We start from the raw sequence: 15,272 nt of genomic DNA, 5'->3' as shown, positions 1-15,272 counted from the left end.
TCTTACTTTTCTATTCATTCATTTTAGATTTTTTATTTTTTACGATTATCTTCTCTTTCTTGTCCGTCAATTTTACGATTTCGAATAATAACTATTGTTAACATTCCTTGATCCAAAGTAGTTTGTTTTAAAAGAAAAAAAAAAAACTTAAAAATTTAAAGACTTACATCTCAGTAGAGAAATTTCCAAATACTTGTGTACAACTTTCAAAACTTCAACATGTGAAATTAATATCTCGACTTATTTATATGTACAAAAAGAGAAAAATAACTCAAAACAAACCATAAGAAATGAGAACTTATCTGAATCAAGATTTTGATTATTGTGTCCTCAAGAGGTAAAATTATTATGAAAAGGATAGGTGATCAATTCAAAAATATTGCGAGAAAATATCACAAATTTAGAAATTTACAAAAAATAAAAATAAAATTATAGCACATGAATATCTTTTTTTTTTTAAAATGGCATAATTAGTGTTCATTTAATTTAAACTCTATTATCTAATATTTTATTTTATAAACTTAAAAACTTTTCTTTATGATTATAAAGATCCTTTTATCTTGGGTTCTAACTCAAATTTCAATAGCTTTTATAAATATTTTTTAAATAGTTACAATAACTTATATTAGAATTTAAATTATTCATTATAAATTTAAATTATGAAATATTATACAAACTATTTACTTTGCTTTTTTATTCATAATATAACCTATATATAATTTTTTTATTCATTATTAATTTCAATTGTATACAATTATTATCTTATGTGAGATTAAAAACAACAGCACTCTAAAGAGGTGAAATATATTTCATTTTTATTATGTTGTAAAAGTTATTAGTTTTATTTGTTATCAAATAAAGATATGTTTCATGCATATTACAAAAAGTTATCGCCATGTATCTTCACACTATCAGTCAATTAATCATTAGTCATTTTTTAATCATTTCTGTAAGATAATAATTATAAGAATCAATATATATATATATATATATATATATATATATATATATATATATATATATATTTGATTAGATGAAAATGTAATGAATATATACCACTAAAATTGTTGCCTTCAATAATTTTGTTGAAAAATCTTTGTATTAATGAGATACGAAGATGATAGATGCAACTACCAAAACGACAAGATATTGAGAAAGAGATATGGATATTACGTATATGAGCACCGAAGTAGGGTTTACATTAAATGAAAGTATGTACATTCATAGGTTTACACTGTATTTGGTTTCATGTCAATCGGACTATGTAATTATTTTTTCAAACGTAAAATCATGTTTTGTTTGGTTTTAAAATTGATTTTGAAACAAAAAATTCACATATTAAGAGAAGCTAATATTATCAGTTTCTGCATCTAATTCTTTTAAAATTATTTTTTCAACACCTTCCCAAGCACACTTTTATTATATTTCATTTTTCTCGATTAACAAATGGTAGGGTAAGAATTCATTGTACATTGATTCTGTACATACATTTCAAATTTAATCATAATATTTTATTTATTCTCATATTTATACTCTTTTTAAAATATAATGTATTTAGTATGTGTGTTTGAAAAATAGTTAAAATCAATACATTATATTCAAATTTAATGTTGATATTTGATCATAGATTTAACTAAGTGAAAATATCATATTTTAAAATATTCTAATCATTACATGAGACGGGGCAAGTCTAAGGTAATAGTTGAATTAAAATAGCGACATTGTTAGTTCTATGTGAAACATTTTCATGACAATAAGTTTGTATATTTGAGTTTTATTTTTCGACATGAAAAATATATGTTGTTATCTTTGTATAGATGAGAGATTGTATGTTTGTTTTTAAAATGATTTACTTGATTTTTTTCTAGCCCACAAAAAACTAATTCTTTTATGTTCTTTTATATTAAGTAAGATAAATAACCACATAAGTTATTAATAGGAAATTAAAATGATAATTCATTTTCTATAAACAATGATAAGTGATTTTTAATAACAAAATATTAACCATATAAGCTATCAATTAGAAATTAAAATGATAACACATTTTCTATAAACAATGATAAGTGATTTTTAATAACAAAATATTAAATTGAGATATTTGAAATTTAAATATTTTTTAAGTCATTAATAAAGTGGTTGTATAAAATAATAATGCAGTTACGTAACTGTATAACATCTTGACCATTTGTTATGCCCAACAAAAAATGACATTAACCATAAGATAAGATACGATAAGTGACACCATTAATAGATATGTATAGGTGAAATTTATGTTGTCGATGATGTTTTAAGTTGTTACATACCGGTAATGCGTTTTAATCTTAGGTTTTCTGAGTAAAAGAAAAAAGATATAAAGGTTGAAAGAACCATAGTAGAAGAAACATTGAGAGTAAGTGTACCAAATACAATACAAAATCGAAGGAACAATGACGGACACAATACCAGCATGTTACAACATATTTAAAGTTAATCCTAATCAATTTTGGAAAACCGATAAAGTCTTGAAAACAGAGCTCCCTATTTTGGCCATTCAAATTGCTTTTGTTGCTGTATTATCTTGTCTGTTTTCCATAATCTACAAACCTCTGCATCAAACTCATCTCATTTCACAAATCTCGGTAAGTAAATAAATCTCGAAGTTGTTTTTGTTTATGAAAATTATCTAAAAAATTTCCCATATGTGGCATTCTAACAATGTAATGTGTGGAAATTCTAAATTATAATTACGTAGGTTGGTTTCCTACTGACACAGCCATTACTAGGAAGATTCACAGAAATTTTTGAGTTCATTTTTCCGGTAAATGGAGTCGTTAATGTCGAGGTCCTTTCTCACATTGGTCTCATTTATTATGCATTCCTAAGTGGATTGGAGATGGACTTAAATACCATTCTAAACGTTAAAAAGAAAGCTGCAAGCATCGCAATTGCTGGGATCGTCTTTCCCGTACTCGTTGCACCATGCTTATATGCATTATTTCGAAAAGTTTATGGACATATTATGATGTTTCCCCTTGAGGAAAGTACATATAATGCTTATATACTTTGGACTTTAATTCTCACTGTTACAGGTTTTCCAGTGGTAGCACACACACTTTCTGAGCTTAAACTCCTTTATACTGGTCTTGGCAAAACAGCTTTAACAACAGCCATGATTAGTGACACCTATGGTTGGATTCTTTTCACTTTATTTATTCCATTTTCAATTAATGGTAAAGGAGCTATCTACACTGTGTTATGCACGATAATATTTGTTGTTGTCTGCATCTTTGTGGTACGTCCACTCATTCAATGGTTTATTGATCGCAAGGCAGATAAAGATGAATGGAATGATAACCAATTGCTCTTTATAATCATGGGAGTTTTAGCTTGTTCATGTATTTCAGATTTTCTTGGTGCACATGCCATTGTTGGGGCTTTTGTTTTTGGATTAATTTTACCTCATGGGAAATTTGCTGAAATGGTCATGTCAATTTCAGATGATTTTGTTGGCGGCTTTTTAGTACCCCTCTTCTTTACTGGAACTGGGATGAGACTTATGTTGACCGCAATTTTTTCCCAAGAAAGTTGGCCCTTTACAATTGTGATTATACTCTTGTTATGTGCCTTAAAGATTTTAAGCACTTTATTTGTCACATGTTTCTTTGGTATGCGTATTCGAGATGGTTTAACCTTGGGTTTGATTTTGAATAATAAAGGGGTCATGGCATTAATAATGTTGAACATTGCTTGGGATAGCAAGGTATTGATCTATTTAAAACGTTGTATTCAATTACTTTAGTTTTTAAGATATACAATTGTAGTTTAATCCATAAGTTATTGTGATTTGTTATTACAGATATTTTTTGTGCCTACCTATGCCGTTATAACTTCTGCAGTTCTTTTGATGACCATAATTGTGTCTCCGGTCATCAATGTTGTCTACAAACCAAGACAAAGATTTGAACAAAACAAGCTAAAGACCATACAAAAACTAAGAGTTGATGTAGAGCTCCGATTTATAGCATGTGTTCACAATACTCGGCAAGCTGCAAGCATGGTTAACATAATTGAATGTTTTAATGCCATGAGAGTTTCCCCTGTGCATGTTTTTGCCTTGTACCTTGTCGAACTTACTGGACGTGTTGCTGCCCTAGTTGTTGCACATATAGGAAAGCCTAGGAGCCAACTTGGAGAACAAAACCTAACCAGGTCACAAGAAGAGTTAGAAAGCATTCATAACACATTTGATGCACTTGGAGAGGCATATGATGCTATTAGAGTTGAAACATTAAATGTGGTGTCAGCATATAAAATTATTCATGAGGACATATACCACTCAGCGGATGAGAAACACACAAGCTTAATTCTTCTTCCATTTCACAAACAACTAACTTTAGAAGGTACTCTAGAAGTAACCAATGTTGTACACAAAGATATAAACCAAAATGTAATGCAAGGTGCACCCTGCTCCGTGGGAATATTTGTTGATCGTGATTTTGGGTTAGTTTCCAAAATGAACCTTCATATTCGTGTGGTCTTTGTTGGGGGCCCTGATGATCGTGAAGCCTTAGCCATTGCATGGAGGATGGCAGGACGTCCAGGAACACAACTCTCAGTGGTTCGAATTCTTTTATTAGGCGAAGCGGCAAAAGTAGATGCTTCAGTTCCCGATGAAGCACAGGGGATATTATCTGCAGTAATAGATACAGACAAACAAAAAGAGTTAGATGAAGAGTATGTAAGCACATTTAGACTTACTGCAGTTAACAATAACGATTCAATATCCTACTCAGAGATTGATGTTCATAGTGGTGAAGATATTACTACAGTCCTCAATGAGATAGAAAAAATTGGTTGTGATATTTACATAGTTGGACAAGGGAATTGTAGGAACTCTAAGGTCTTCTCAAATTTGCTAGAGTGGTGTGAATGCTTAGAACTTGGAGTTATAGGAGACATTTTGGTGTCAAACAATTTTGGTTCACGTTCGTCTGTGCTAGTTGTTCAACAATATGGATATGGAGGAATGGTTTTTGGATATAATCTTAACCAGAAGGCCACTAACAAAGGCACGTTTGAATCTGTTGTCTGAAGACAAAATAAACATGGAGTTTGCAATGAAGCACAATGATTTACAAGAAAATGTTTTCTCGGCTTGATGTATATCAATTTACAGTATCTAGTGGTTGCAAACCTTACTTGATAAACCAGTTTTGTTAGACTGAATTAGACTTAAAATCCACTTCTTAACAAATGTCATTATTTGTTCAATATCATATAATTTCTTTTTGTGTTTAATATTAATTTTTTTTGTATCATTTTATATTCTTCAATTAAACTAATAAACTAACATGCAAAAAGTAATAATAATAATAATAATAACGATAAACTAACGAGATAATATCCTTTTAATATTCTTCTACTATCGAGGACATCATTTGCTCAACTAACGATATAATGATACCATAAATAGATATGTATAGCTGAAATTTATGTTGTCAATGATGTATTATGCTGTTACATACCAATAATGTGTTTTAATCATATGTTTTTGATGACTGTTTCACAACAACCATTTCCCAGCAAGTGTACTAGTATGTAGTAGTATCAATAAGTGTCGTATCCACAAGGATTCAACAAGTATATTGGTAGTTTGATATTTGTGTTTTTGGTTTGTGATAAAAAGTGCAAGTAAAATTAGATAGCAGTTATTAGATAGATTGTAGAGCTGTAAAAACGGGTAACCCGGCCCGACTCGGCTCGACCCACCACGGATTTATGATTTAGTGAGCCAACCAAACCCGACTCACATTTTAGCGAGCCAAAAAAACAAAACCTGGCCCGGCCCACCACGGGTTGGCAGGTTAAACGGGTTGGCTCACGAGTTAACTTAATTAAAAAAAATATTATTTATTTATTTATTTTTTTAGTCAAAAATAAATTGTAATTCTAATTAAAATCTAAATAAATTTTAATACAATCCAAATACAAACCAAAATAAAAAAAAATACAAATTATTTATGTGTTGGATAAAAAAACAACCTAACATGACCCAAATGTAAAGTCCAACTTAATAAAAATAAATAAAAACACTTGTGTGACCCTTTTATTTGCGGGTTGGTGAGCCAACCCGGCTCACCACGGGTTCAACTCGGATGAGCCGGGTCAAAAATCAACTCGTATTGAAATTTGTAAAAAAATTTTAACCCAACCCGGCCCGAATCTGTGGTGAGCCGGGTTGGCTCGCGGTTTCCAATCCATTTTGACAGCTCTAATAGATTAAGTGGAGTAGGGGTTGTGAATTGATTTCATCTCACCTTCTTCTACCACACAACTACCATCTTGTTTACTTACTTTGCAAATCATTCAGTATCTTGGGAGTAGTCTTTCTATGTAGATCTAGGTTCATCTCTGATACAGTAGAACCTAAGGACTCCAAACCCTAGTGTGATCTCTCAACTCTTGGTAGAATGAGTCTTTGCTTTAATGTGAAAGACTCTCTCCTCCAGCATCCACTTTGGTATTCCATGAAGCATTCAATACATGTATGATGATTTGATTGGACCACAGTTTGAGACTAATTTCTCAACTCAAAATCCAAACCAGTTAAATAAATGAGTGATCAAGTCATCATTAAGCATAAATCAAACCACAAACAATTGAATGAAAACAAAGATAAATACACAAGAAGTAGAAGTGAATAGAATCAGAATTGATTACATCAAACCTGGACACGAGGGAGTTCAGCTACTCATAGAATATTACAATGCAATTCAAGCAACATCAACACATAAGATCTACACTAAGAGCACCTCTCTCGTGCCTCACAGACCCTATTCTACCCTATTGCTACATTGTGGAACCTCTCAATGCTTAGAATGATGACCCAAGGTCTTTATTTATAGAAATTTTTGGACGGTGCTCAACCCAACTTTTGACGCTCAGCCATGCACCGCCTTAAGTGTTGAGCACATTCTTTTGTGACTCAACCATGCATCGCCTTAAATGCTGAGCCAATTCTTTCGTGGCTCAGTCATGCATCGCCTTAAGTGTTGAGCACCATTTTGTCGTGGCTCAACTCCAAAAGTCATATTTTGGATTTTTCCTTAACCGCCTTACTGGAGCTCAATCGTGAATTTTGGGGCTTAATTGTATTATTTTTAATTCTTTGAGAAATTGCTGCAAAATCATTAAAAATTTATCAATTTCTTATTTTTTTTCTTTTTAGTGCTTCATTCTGTAATTATAAGCTAAAATAAGTTGTTTACTTATAAAATATGATCAATTAAAGCATGATAAGTGTAATGTTTATATATATATATATATATATATATATATTAAATGTTATTGGTTTAAAATTTATTTACAAATTTATGCTATTGATAGCAAAACCAACATGTCATTAGTATAAATAGAATTAGACTTTAAAAAAAAAAAGAATTTGATTAAAGAAGAATATAAAAGATCTTCTAGCTGGAAGTGGATTTTAAGAAGAAAGAAAAAAGAGAATTTTCTTTATTTTGTAATTTAATCATTTTAGAATAAATTCATAAAGTAAGATAAACTTAGTTTAATTAGAATACATAATAACTATGAAATAATTTTTTAAAAATCTTAGGTTAAAATACTTTTTTGGTCTTATTTTTTGACCAAAATTTTAAATAGGTCTCCATATTTTTATTAATCTCAATTGGGTCCATATTGTTTAAAATGTGTAATAATTAGGTCATTTCATTAGTGTTAAATATGTGTTATGTGTCAGCTTTTCATTTTTTTATTTTTTTAAAAAAAAATTACTTTTGTCACGTGTCACGTGTCAAATCAGTATTGAAATTATTTTGTGGATGGTATAAAAACCTTCACAAATTAACTTGATTTAAAATGATTTGATGGGTTCTTTAAAATGATAATAATAGTCAGATTTCCCAAAGGTTTTGCGGAGGTTTTTTCATCTTTACATTTTTTTTCTTTCCTTCAGTTTGTTTTCACATGTTCCCTTCTATTCTTTTCTAAACCTTCACCATCTTCTTCTACATTAATTTATAAATAAAAATGTGTTAATATTATACATGTACACCATACTTAATTGACACATGGCATGATACTAACGTGATACGTGACACAAATAATTTATAAATAAAAAATTAAAAGTTAAAAATTTTAAAAATTAAAAAATTAAAAAATAATTAAAAAAAGGAGGAGTTGACACATGATATATACTTAACATACTTAACGATGTTAGTGTTATATTAACGAAAATGACCTAATTGTTATACAACTTCAACAATATGGATCCAATTGAGACTAATAAAAATCTAGGGACGTATTTAACCTAAATCTTATATAATCATAGATAGTTATTGGTTAGTTCAAAATAATGTGAATTTCAATATTTAGACAAGTATAAGATGTTAATAATATTTGAATTTAGATATTGGGTTTGGAGTTCATGTGGAACAATAAACCTGATAATAGTACCACTCCTCCGTGAATCCTAAGTTATAAAATGAAAAATAATTGTATTTGTGTCTAGAAATATCCAATACACTTTCAATAAAAGACATATACACATTGAGTTGAGTTTTGGACTAAATTTATTTTTAGATTTAGTAGAAATAGTTATGTACTTAAAAATAATTAAATTACATATAAATACTAACGAATATATGGGGTGAAAATATAGCCTATATATAGTTCCTTATAAAAACCACTTCTAAACTTCTTATCATTATCCATATTTAGTTTATTATATAGCACTCTCAATTTTAATGAATTATTAAAAAAAAAATCTCCCCTCCCATTTCCTCGAAAATCTCACTTGAAACAAATCCTTAAGGATGCTTTCTTTTAGTTATTCAATTATAATACATGTAGACAAAGAAATAATAACAATATATATATATATATATATATATATATATATATATATATATATATAATTTATTTTTCAATTAAAATATATTATCATTGATTGAGATATTATTCTGAAAATCTTGTGAAACTGATTGAACATTCATGAAGTCAAACCAATTATATATTGCGAGATTCATTGAATTATGAAAAGAAAAATGGAAGCTCAAGCTTCTTATTCACTGTGGGGAGGATAAAGGTTAAAAAAAAAAACATTTTTTTGATACATTCTTAAAATGAGCTTTTGCAAAAGGTTAATATCCAAATGATGTTCATTAGGTCAAAAACACGTTTTAAGAAAATAGTTTAAACAGAAAATTCCATATTAGAACAAAACACAATTAACAATGTCTCATTCAGATACAGACTTCACTAGTTGTGATGAACCTAGTTAAATGATTGTTCCATACCATTAATTCCAGCCAATACAAACACAACAACTCCTTAATCATTTTTTGTTTTTCTTCTCCTTAATCATATGATTGCATGACGCTATACTTTAGTTTGTAGTATACATATTAATATATGTGTGTGTTAGTATGTTAGGGTACAACCACGTTAACACTTTCTCTTCTACTTCACCAAACTATGCTTCTCTACACGTGTAAAACTCTTCATTTCAAGTCTTATTCAGATCTTATCTTAATGATTTGAGACACATCTCTACAATAATGCACATATCTATCTTATACATATGATTATGATTTCAGATAAACTTAAATTTATATCATCGGCAAGGCGAAGTTCTGTATACATATCTTTTTAAGACAAAGTACTTTTTTTGAAAATATCTATCTAAAAAAACCTTCATAGGAAGAAAATTTTGTAAGTAACATAATATGTTCAAAATTCGTAGTTAATTACTGATAAAAGTTTATTTATAAAAAAGAATCTACCGATAAAATAAATTTTAAAATTTTTATTACCGATGGATATTTTTTGTTAGTAGTGGGTCGGTAAATTAGATTTTTAATGTCAAAAATTTAGCATTTTTATCATTGACTTTCACCAATAATGAATTTGTCGAAAATGGGATGTTTTAATAATTCGTTGGTAAAATTGACACCAAAGCTTTCGTCTTTCGTCTTTGGATTTTGACCAGTTCGTAATGAAATATATTAGCGAATTTTCTGAGTAATTAATCTTTTTTAAAAATTTGTTATAAATCCGTGAACAAATTCATAACAAATTTGTTATAAATTTGTTATGAATCAAAATAGTAAATACAGTGACTAAAATGAATGAAGATAACAAATACAAAAACCAGATCGAATATAAGACAATAATACGTGACACTGAACTTGACAGGTGACATTGTCATTGTCATGTGACAGTTCCACTGCCACGTGATACGACACTGACTTGACATGCGACAAAAAAATTTATTAAAAAATAAAATAAGACAAAAAAAAACACAAACTAACAATATTGTTTGTATAGTATTGACAAAAAGAACAAAATTACATCATTTTTTCAAAAATCAAAACTTAATTGAGAAAAAAAAATTGAGAGACCAATTCAAAATTCTCTTACGAAAATGGAGACCAAAACGTATTTAAATATAAAATATTATCCTTTCATTAAACATGTTCTTACATGTTTGTCAAAATAGCCTCCACACCATCTTATTTGTTGTTAGTGGTATTTTAAAAGAAGTTTAAGAAACCACAATAAATGTTTATTTTTTTTTGTAAGAAGAATGATTTTTTATATAAAGTTCATGCTAGGTATCATTATGTATTGTAATATTTGAGCTTAGGTGACACCTCAAAGTATATCTATTATTTTCCATGACATGAATATTTATAAAAAAAATAGATTTAATTACTTGGATGATATCCACTTTGGTACAGGTGTGTCAATCTGGTACTCGCTTTTAAAAAAGTATCAATTGCATCCTAACATTTGAAAAAAAATGCTTCAAATTGACTAACGACGTTAGTCAACTCCATCTTAAAGGAACCTAATTGAAGTATTTTTTAAAAAGTTGGGATGCAATTGACATTTTTTAAATGCGGGTATTAGATTGATACACTTGTACTAAAGTGGGTATCATCCGAGTAATTAAACCAAAAAAATAAGACTCAATTAGTAATTTAGTTGCTATATATATTTATTTTTTTTATTCAATTTGGTTTCTTTTTTCTTTGTTCAATTAAGTCTCATTTTGTATCAAATCGATTCAATTTAGTCATTTCTGTTAGATTTAGAGATGACAAAAATATTTGTGCTCACGGATATCCACGGATAAAATCTGCGACGGATAGTAGATAGAGAGTAGTTGATATTTTAATACCCATATATAAATGAATCGGGTGCGGATATCTTACTACTCGTATCCACATATATCCATTCCCTATAAAAATTAAAATTAAAATTTAATTTATATTTTATTAAGTTAAATTTAATAATAAAATTAAAATTAAAATTATATTTTATTACATTAATTATAATTAAAATTTAATTTATATTTAATTTAATATATATTGTATTTTACAAATTATTTTAATTTTATTTAAATTTGATTTAAAAAATTAATAAAATTTATATTCTTTTTAAATATTTGCGAGTATGTGGTTATCCACCGGTACTCACGAGTTTTAAAAAAAATTTTGGATATTTTCTTAACGAGTACCTGGGAAGTAAATGAGGAGGTATCAGATGAATTTTTTTTTTTTGTGATTCGGATAGTGGATAGACATTATATGTGCCCGACTCGATCCCTTGTCATCTCTAATTAGATTCGAATAAACAACGTTAACATCGTCTTTATAAATGTCATGTGTTAGTTAGTAATATTTTAAAATAATTTGTTTACTTTTTAAGTTTTTTTTTTTTCTGCCTGAAGGTTAGTGTTAAGCCATGTGACAGTATTAGTGCAAGTGTCAGTGTCTTGTATTCAATTATTAAATTCAGTGCCTATATTTATTTTTTAATTGGACAATGTTGTCGCTATTCAAAATGGGACCCATTATGCACTTAAGCCTAATTATAACTTTATATACATACTAAAATGTTTTTTAGAATTTATACATTAAATCACTCCACCTAAATACTAAAATTAATTTTATTTGTTAATTTAAATTAAAAAAAAAAATATTTTAAACTTTTTTTAAACTTTGATCAAAGTGTTCCTTATCCATCTTGTCGGATAATCAAGTTGAATATAGAGTGACAAAACCAACTCACCATTTAGAGATAAACAAAAAATAAAATATTGAAAAATGTAAATGTAAAGTTCGTATTGTAATTTTAAATTATAATAATTGAAAAATAAAATGTATTTTTTTATTAGCTAATTATTAGTATATTTTATATCTTTTAATTTGATTTCTCTACTTAAATCAATTTTATAAAATAATATTTTTTACATTTTTTTCATAAAATATAACAAGTTTTTAATTTATTTATTAATTTTTATTTGTAAGTAAACTAAGTTCAACCATATATCGAAGACAACATTGTTCTATTTTTTAAGAACATAGAACTTAATTGAGTTAAGAAGTAAATATAGGGACCGAATTAAAAACAAGATACTACCATGTGATGCTGACAATGATTGATGACGTTGACACTGCCACATGGCATGACACAGGCCCTAACACATAACAAAAAAAAAGATTAAATATGTTTTTGGTCATTCAACTTTGAATGAAAATTAGAATTGGTCCTTCTTGGAAACTTTGAACCAATTTGGTCCCTCAATCTTGTAAATGTACGAATTTGTCCTTTTAATCAAATTTTATTAAGTCTATTTGATGTTCCAAACACATTTTATTATAATATTTTAGTTTGTTTACACCGTTTGACACGTGTTCGCTTCAAATGTTGGTTGAAAAACGCATTTGAAATGTCAAATAAACTTAAAAAAAATTGGTTTAAAGGACTAAATTCACACGTTTCTAAATATAAGTAACTAAATTGGTTCAAATTTTAAATGAAGACTAATTCCAATTTTTACTGAATGACAAAAATATATTTAACCAAAAAGAAAACATCAACAAAAAATTAAAAATAAAACAAAAATCTACAAACTAACATGTGAAATCTACAAAGACTCTGTTAACATCACTTATACAAAATAAACGGAAATAACTAAATTGAATCGATTGAAACGGTATAAAAGCAACAAATATATCGGTAAAATTACTAATCAAACAAAAAATAAAAGAAGCAAATCACTATTTCAAAAACACGTTTTAATTTTTCAAATTTAAAAATATTATTTTTAACTCTTACAAATTAAATTTAAATATTATTTTCACTCATTAAATCGTAAATTTGAAAGACGAAACTTTTTCAAATTTGAAAGACTAATGAGTTCCTTTTAAACTTGAGATATAAATATTAAATTCATATTAAATTTTAAAAAAAATAAAAACATAATTAAACATATTCTAAATGTCTAGTAGTATTTTTCACCGAATGCCTCTGTAATTCTTTATTTAATCTTTCTTTATTTTATTGTAGTACACGAGCTCCAACCAGAAAGTCACACCTATCAACATTATGGTCATTCAAACAAACAATCAAACTCAAGTTTCTTCTCATTGCCGCCTCTACCTTCTTCAATCTTCCTTTTTCTTCTCCTCTTTCTTCACTTCTCTCCAAAACCTTTATTTTTACCTTTTTTTAAAACAATCAAACATTCCGAATACTTAATTATTAAGCACATATTTCCAACAGAAAATATTATCATGCACGAATAAGCCTTTTTTTTTCATCTTCCCAAATTAACTAAAACTAGTTAATTATTAAACGTACGTTAATTAAGGTGTTAAAATAGTGATAAACATGGATTAAGATTGCGTAATAGGAGAAGAAACTATTGTACTTTGTCCCTTAGTCCTCACACAATAGCTATCTTCCCAGTTCAACTTATAACCGCCCACTTTTAGAATAACATAAATGATGATGAAGCAGTTGCAATAGTTACAACTACGCATCACCAGACAAAATAATTTATATAATAAATAATACCACACTCATATGTCGTGGCAAGCAAAAAAAAAAACCTAATTTAATTAGTTTTCTTATGCTGACAACATATTAAAACAACTTTAATAGCAGACGAAAGAGAGATAAACCTTACCTAGTATAACCGAAAAAACACTCTCTATTATTCATCGAGAAAGAAACCAAACAAACATCAACAAAGAAAGAACCGAAGAACGAGAAAAGATGACGATCATGACTATATTGTTTTGTTCAGAAAACCAAACAGAAAGTGCTTATCACTGTTGCTTTCAACTTCTATAAAATTGTAAAAAAAAAAAAAAAAGCTTCATGTATATATATATTTCCCTCCTGTATGATATACTATACAATATACATGATGAAATACACAAGAAAACTATATCTACCTCTTGAGCAATTTGTTATTAGTGGGGGTGATTTTGATGACAAGGCCAGGGAAAACATCATCAGGGTCATGAATATGAGGGTTGCTTTCAACAATAAAAGGGTCACCACACTTGTCACTAATGGTGTGTAGGGTCTCTCCTTCTCCCACCACATATATCTCATCACACGGCCGTTCAAAGAGGTTGCTCCGCCCTTTCACCGCCGCGCCCTCCTCCTCCTCCTCCGGCACACGGCTCTCCCTTATAGACCCCAGTAGAATCAGACACAAAAGCGCCAAGGCACAACACCATGACGCTGAATCTGCTAGGTTCTTTGTTGAGGAAGCCATGAACGTGTGTGTGTGTGTGTATGTAGCTATGGAATGAGAATTGAGAAGAAGATGTGTTGTTGGAAGAAAACTAAGTTGGAGTATATATAGAGAGAGAGTGATTTTCGAATGTGTGGATTTTTCGTAGTGTATAGAAACTATGGAGTATTTATTGTTGTGTGGGACAGAGAGGATGTGAAAGAAGAGGGAGAAGGAAGGGTTTTAAGTAAAGTTTGGTGTATTTTGTTGGGGGAAGTTTGGATTCAACGACCGAGGCAGAAAGAACGAAGAAGCTGTCAAAACGAAATTATTCTTGGGTATTTATGTTATTATTTTCTTTTTGTAATTTAAGCTTTCATGTATATTGTGTATAATTGCACCTAATTTTTATTGGCAAACTTATAGGCTTAATTAATGTCATTTATTAAATACTACTAAATATCAATATTTGACTGGGGGTTCCACATAATCAATTTGTCTGGCTTTTTTTAAAATATATATATAATATTGAAAGTCAAATCTGAATTAGCTTTTAATTTTGAATTGACTAAACTGTATTTATATCTTTTATATTCTTTAATATATTTATTTTGGTAATTTTACGAATTGGGTCATTTTTTTTTTCTTTTACAAACTATAATGATCCTTTTTTGTTTCAATGACACAAGTTTGACTTACTTTTAATTCAAAGGATAATGATAGAGTGACCCTT

The 15,272-nt window shown here is 28.5% G+C and overlaps 2 protein-coding genes across 3 annotated transcripts; one reads left to right on the top strand and one right to left on the bottom strand.

Moving 5' to 3' along the window:
* Positions 1–2,426: 2,426 nt before the first annotated feature.
* Positions 2,427–5,071, top strand: LOC114180891 (cation/H(+) antiporter 15-like). The gene is made up of 3 exons (XM_028067185.1): positions 2,427–2,618; positions 2,732–3,739; positions 3,836–5,071. The coding sequence occupies exons 1-3, from the start codon at positions 2,427–2,429 to the stop codon at positions 5,069–5,071; spliced, it is 2,436 nt and encodes an 811-aa protein (XP_027922986.1).
* An 8,257-nt stretch (positions 5,072–13,328) lies between these two features.
* LOC114181300 (peptidoglycan-binding LysM domain-containing protein) lies at positions 13,329–14,866 on the bottom strand. Of its 2 annotated transcripts, XM_085672273.1 has the most exons (2): positions 14,253–14,866; positions 13,329–13,515 (listed from the first exon to the last, which is right to left on the bottom strand). In XM_085672273.1, the coding sequence occupies exons 1-2, from the start codon at positions 14,579–14,581 to the stop codon at positions 13,512–13,514; spliced, it is 333 nt and encodes a 110-aa protein (XP_085528399.1). In that variant the 5' UTR covers positions 14,582–14,866; the 3' UTR covers positions 13,329–13,511. The 2 variants fall into 2 exon arrangements, with proteins under 2 accessions (XP_085528399.1, XP_027923520.1); XM_028067719.2 differs by lacking the exon at positions 13,329–13,515 and having other exon boundaries at positions 14,060–14,859.
* Positions 14,867–15,272: the final 406 nt, after the last annotated feature.

The sequence above is a fragment of the Vigna unguiculata genome, chromosome 4 (assembly GCF_037176805.1).
Source record: "Vigna unguiculata cultivar grain cowpea cultivar isolate G323 ecotype 2 chromosome 4, ASM3717680v1, whole genome shotgun sequence".
Lineage (NCBI taxonomy): Eukaryota > Viridiplantae > Streptophyta > Magnoliopsida > Fabales > Fabaceae > Vigna > Vigna unguiculata.
This window is presented reverse-complemented; position numbering and strand designations above follow the sequence as displayed.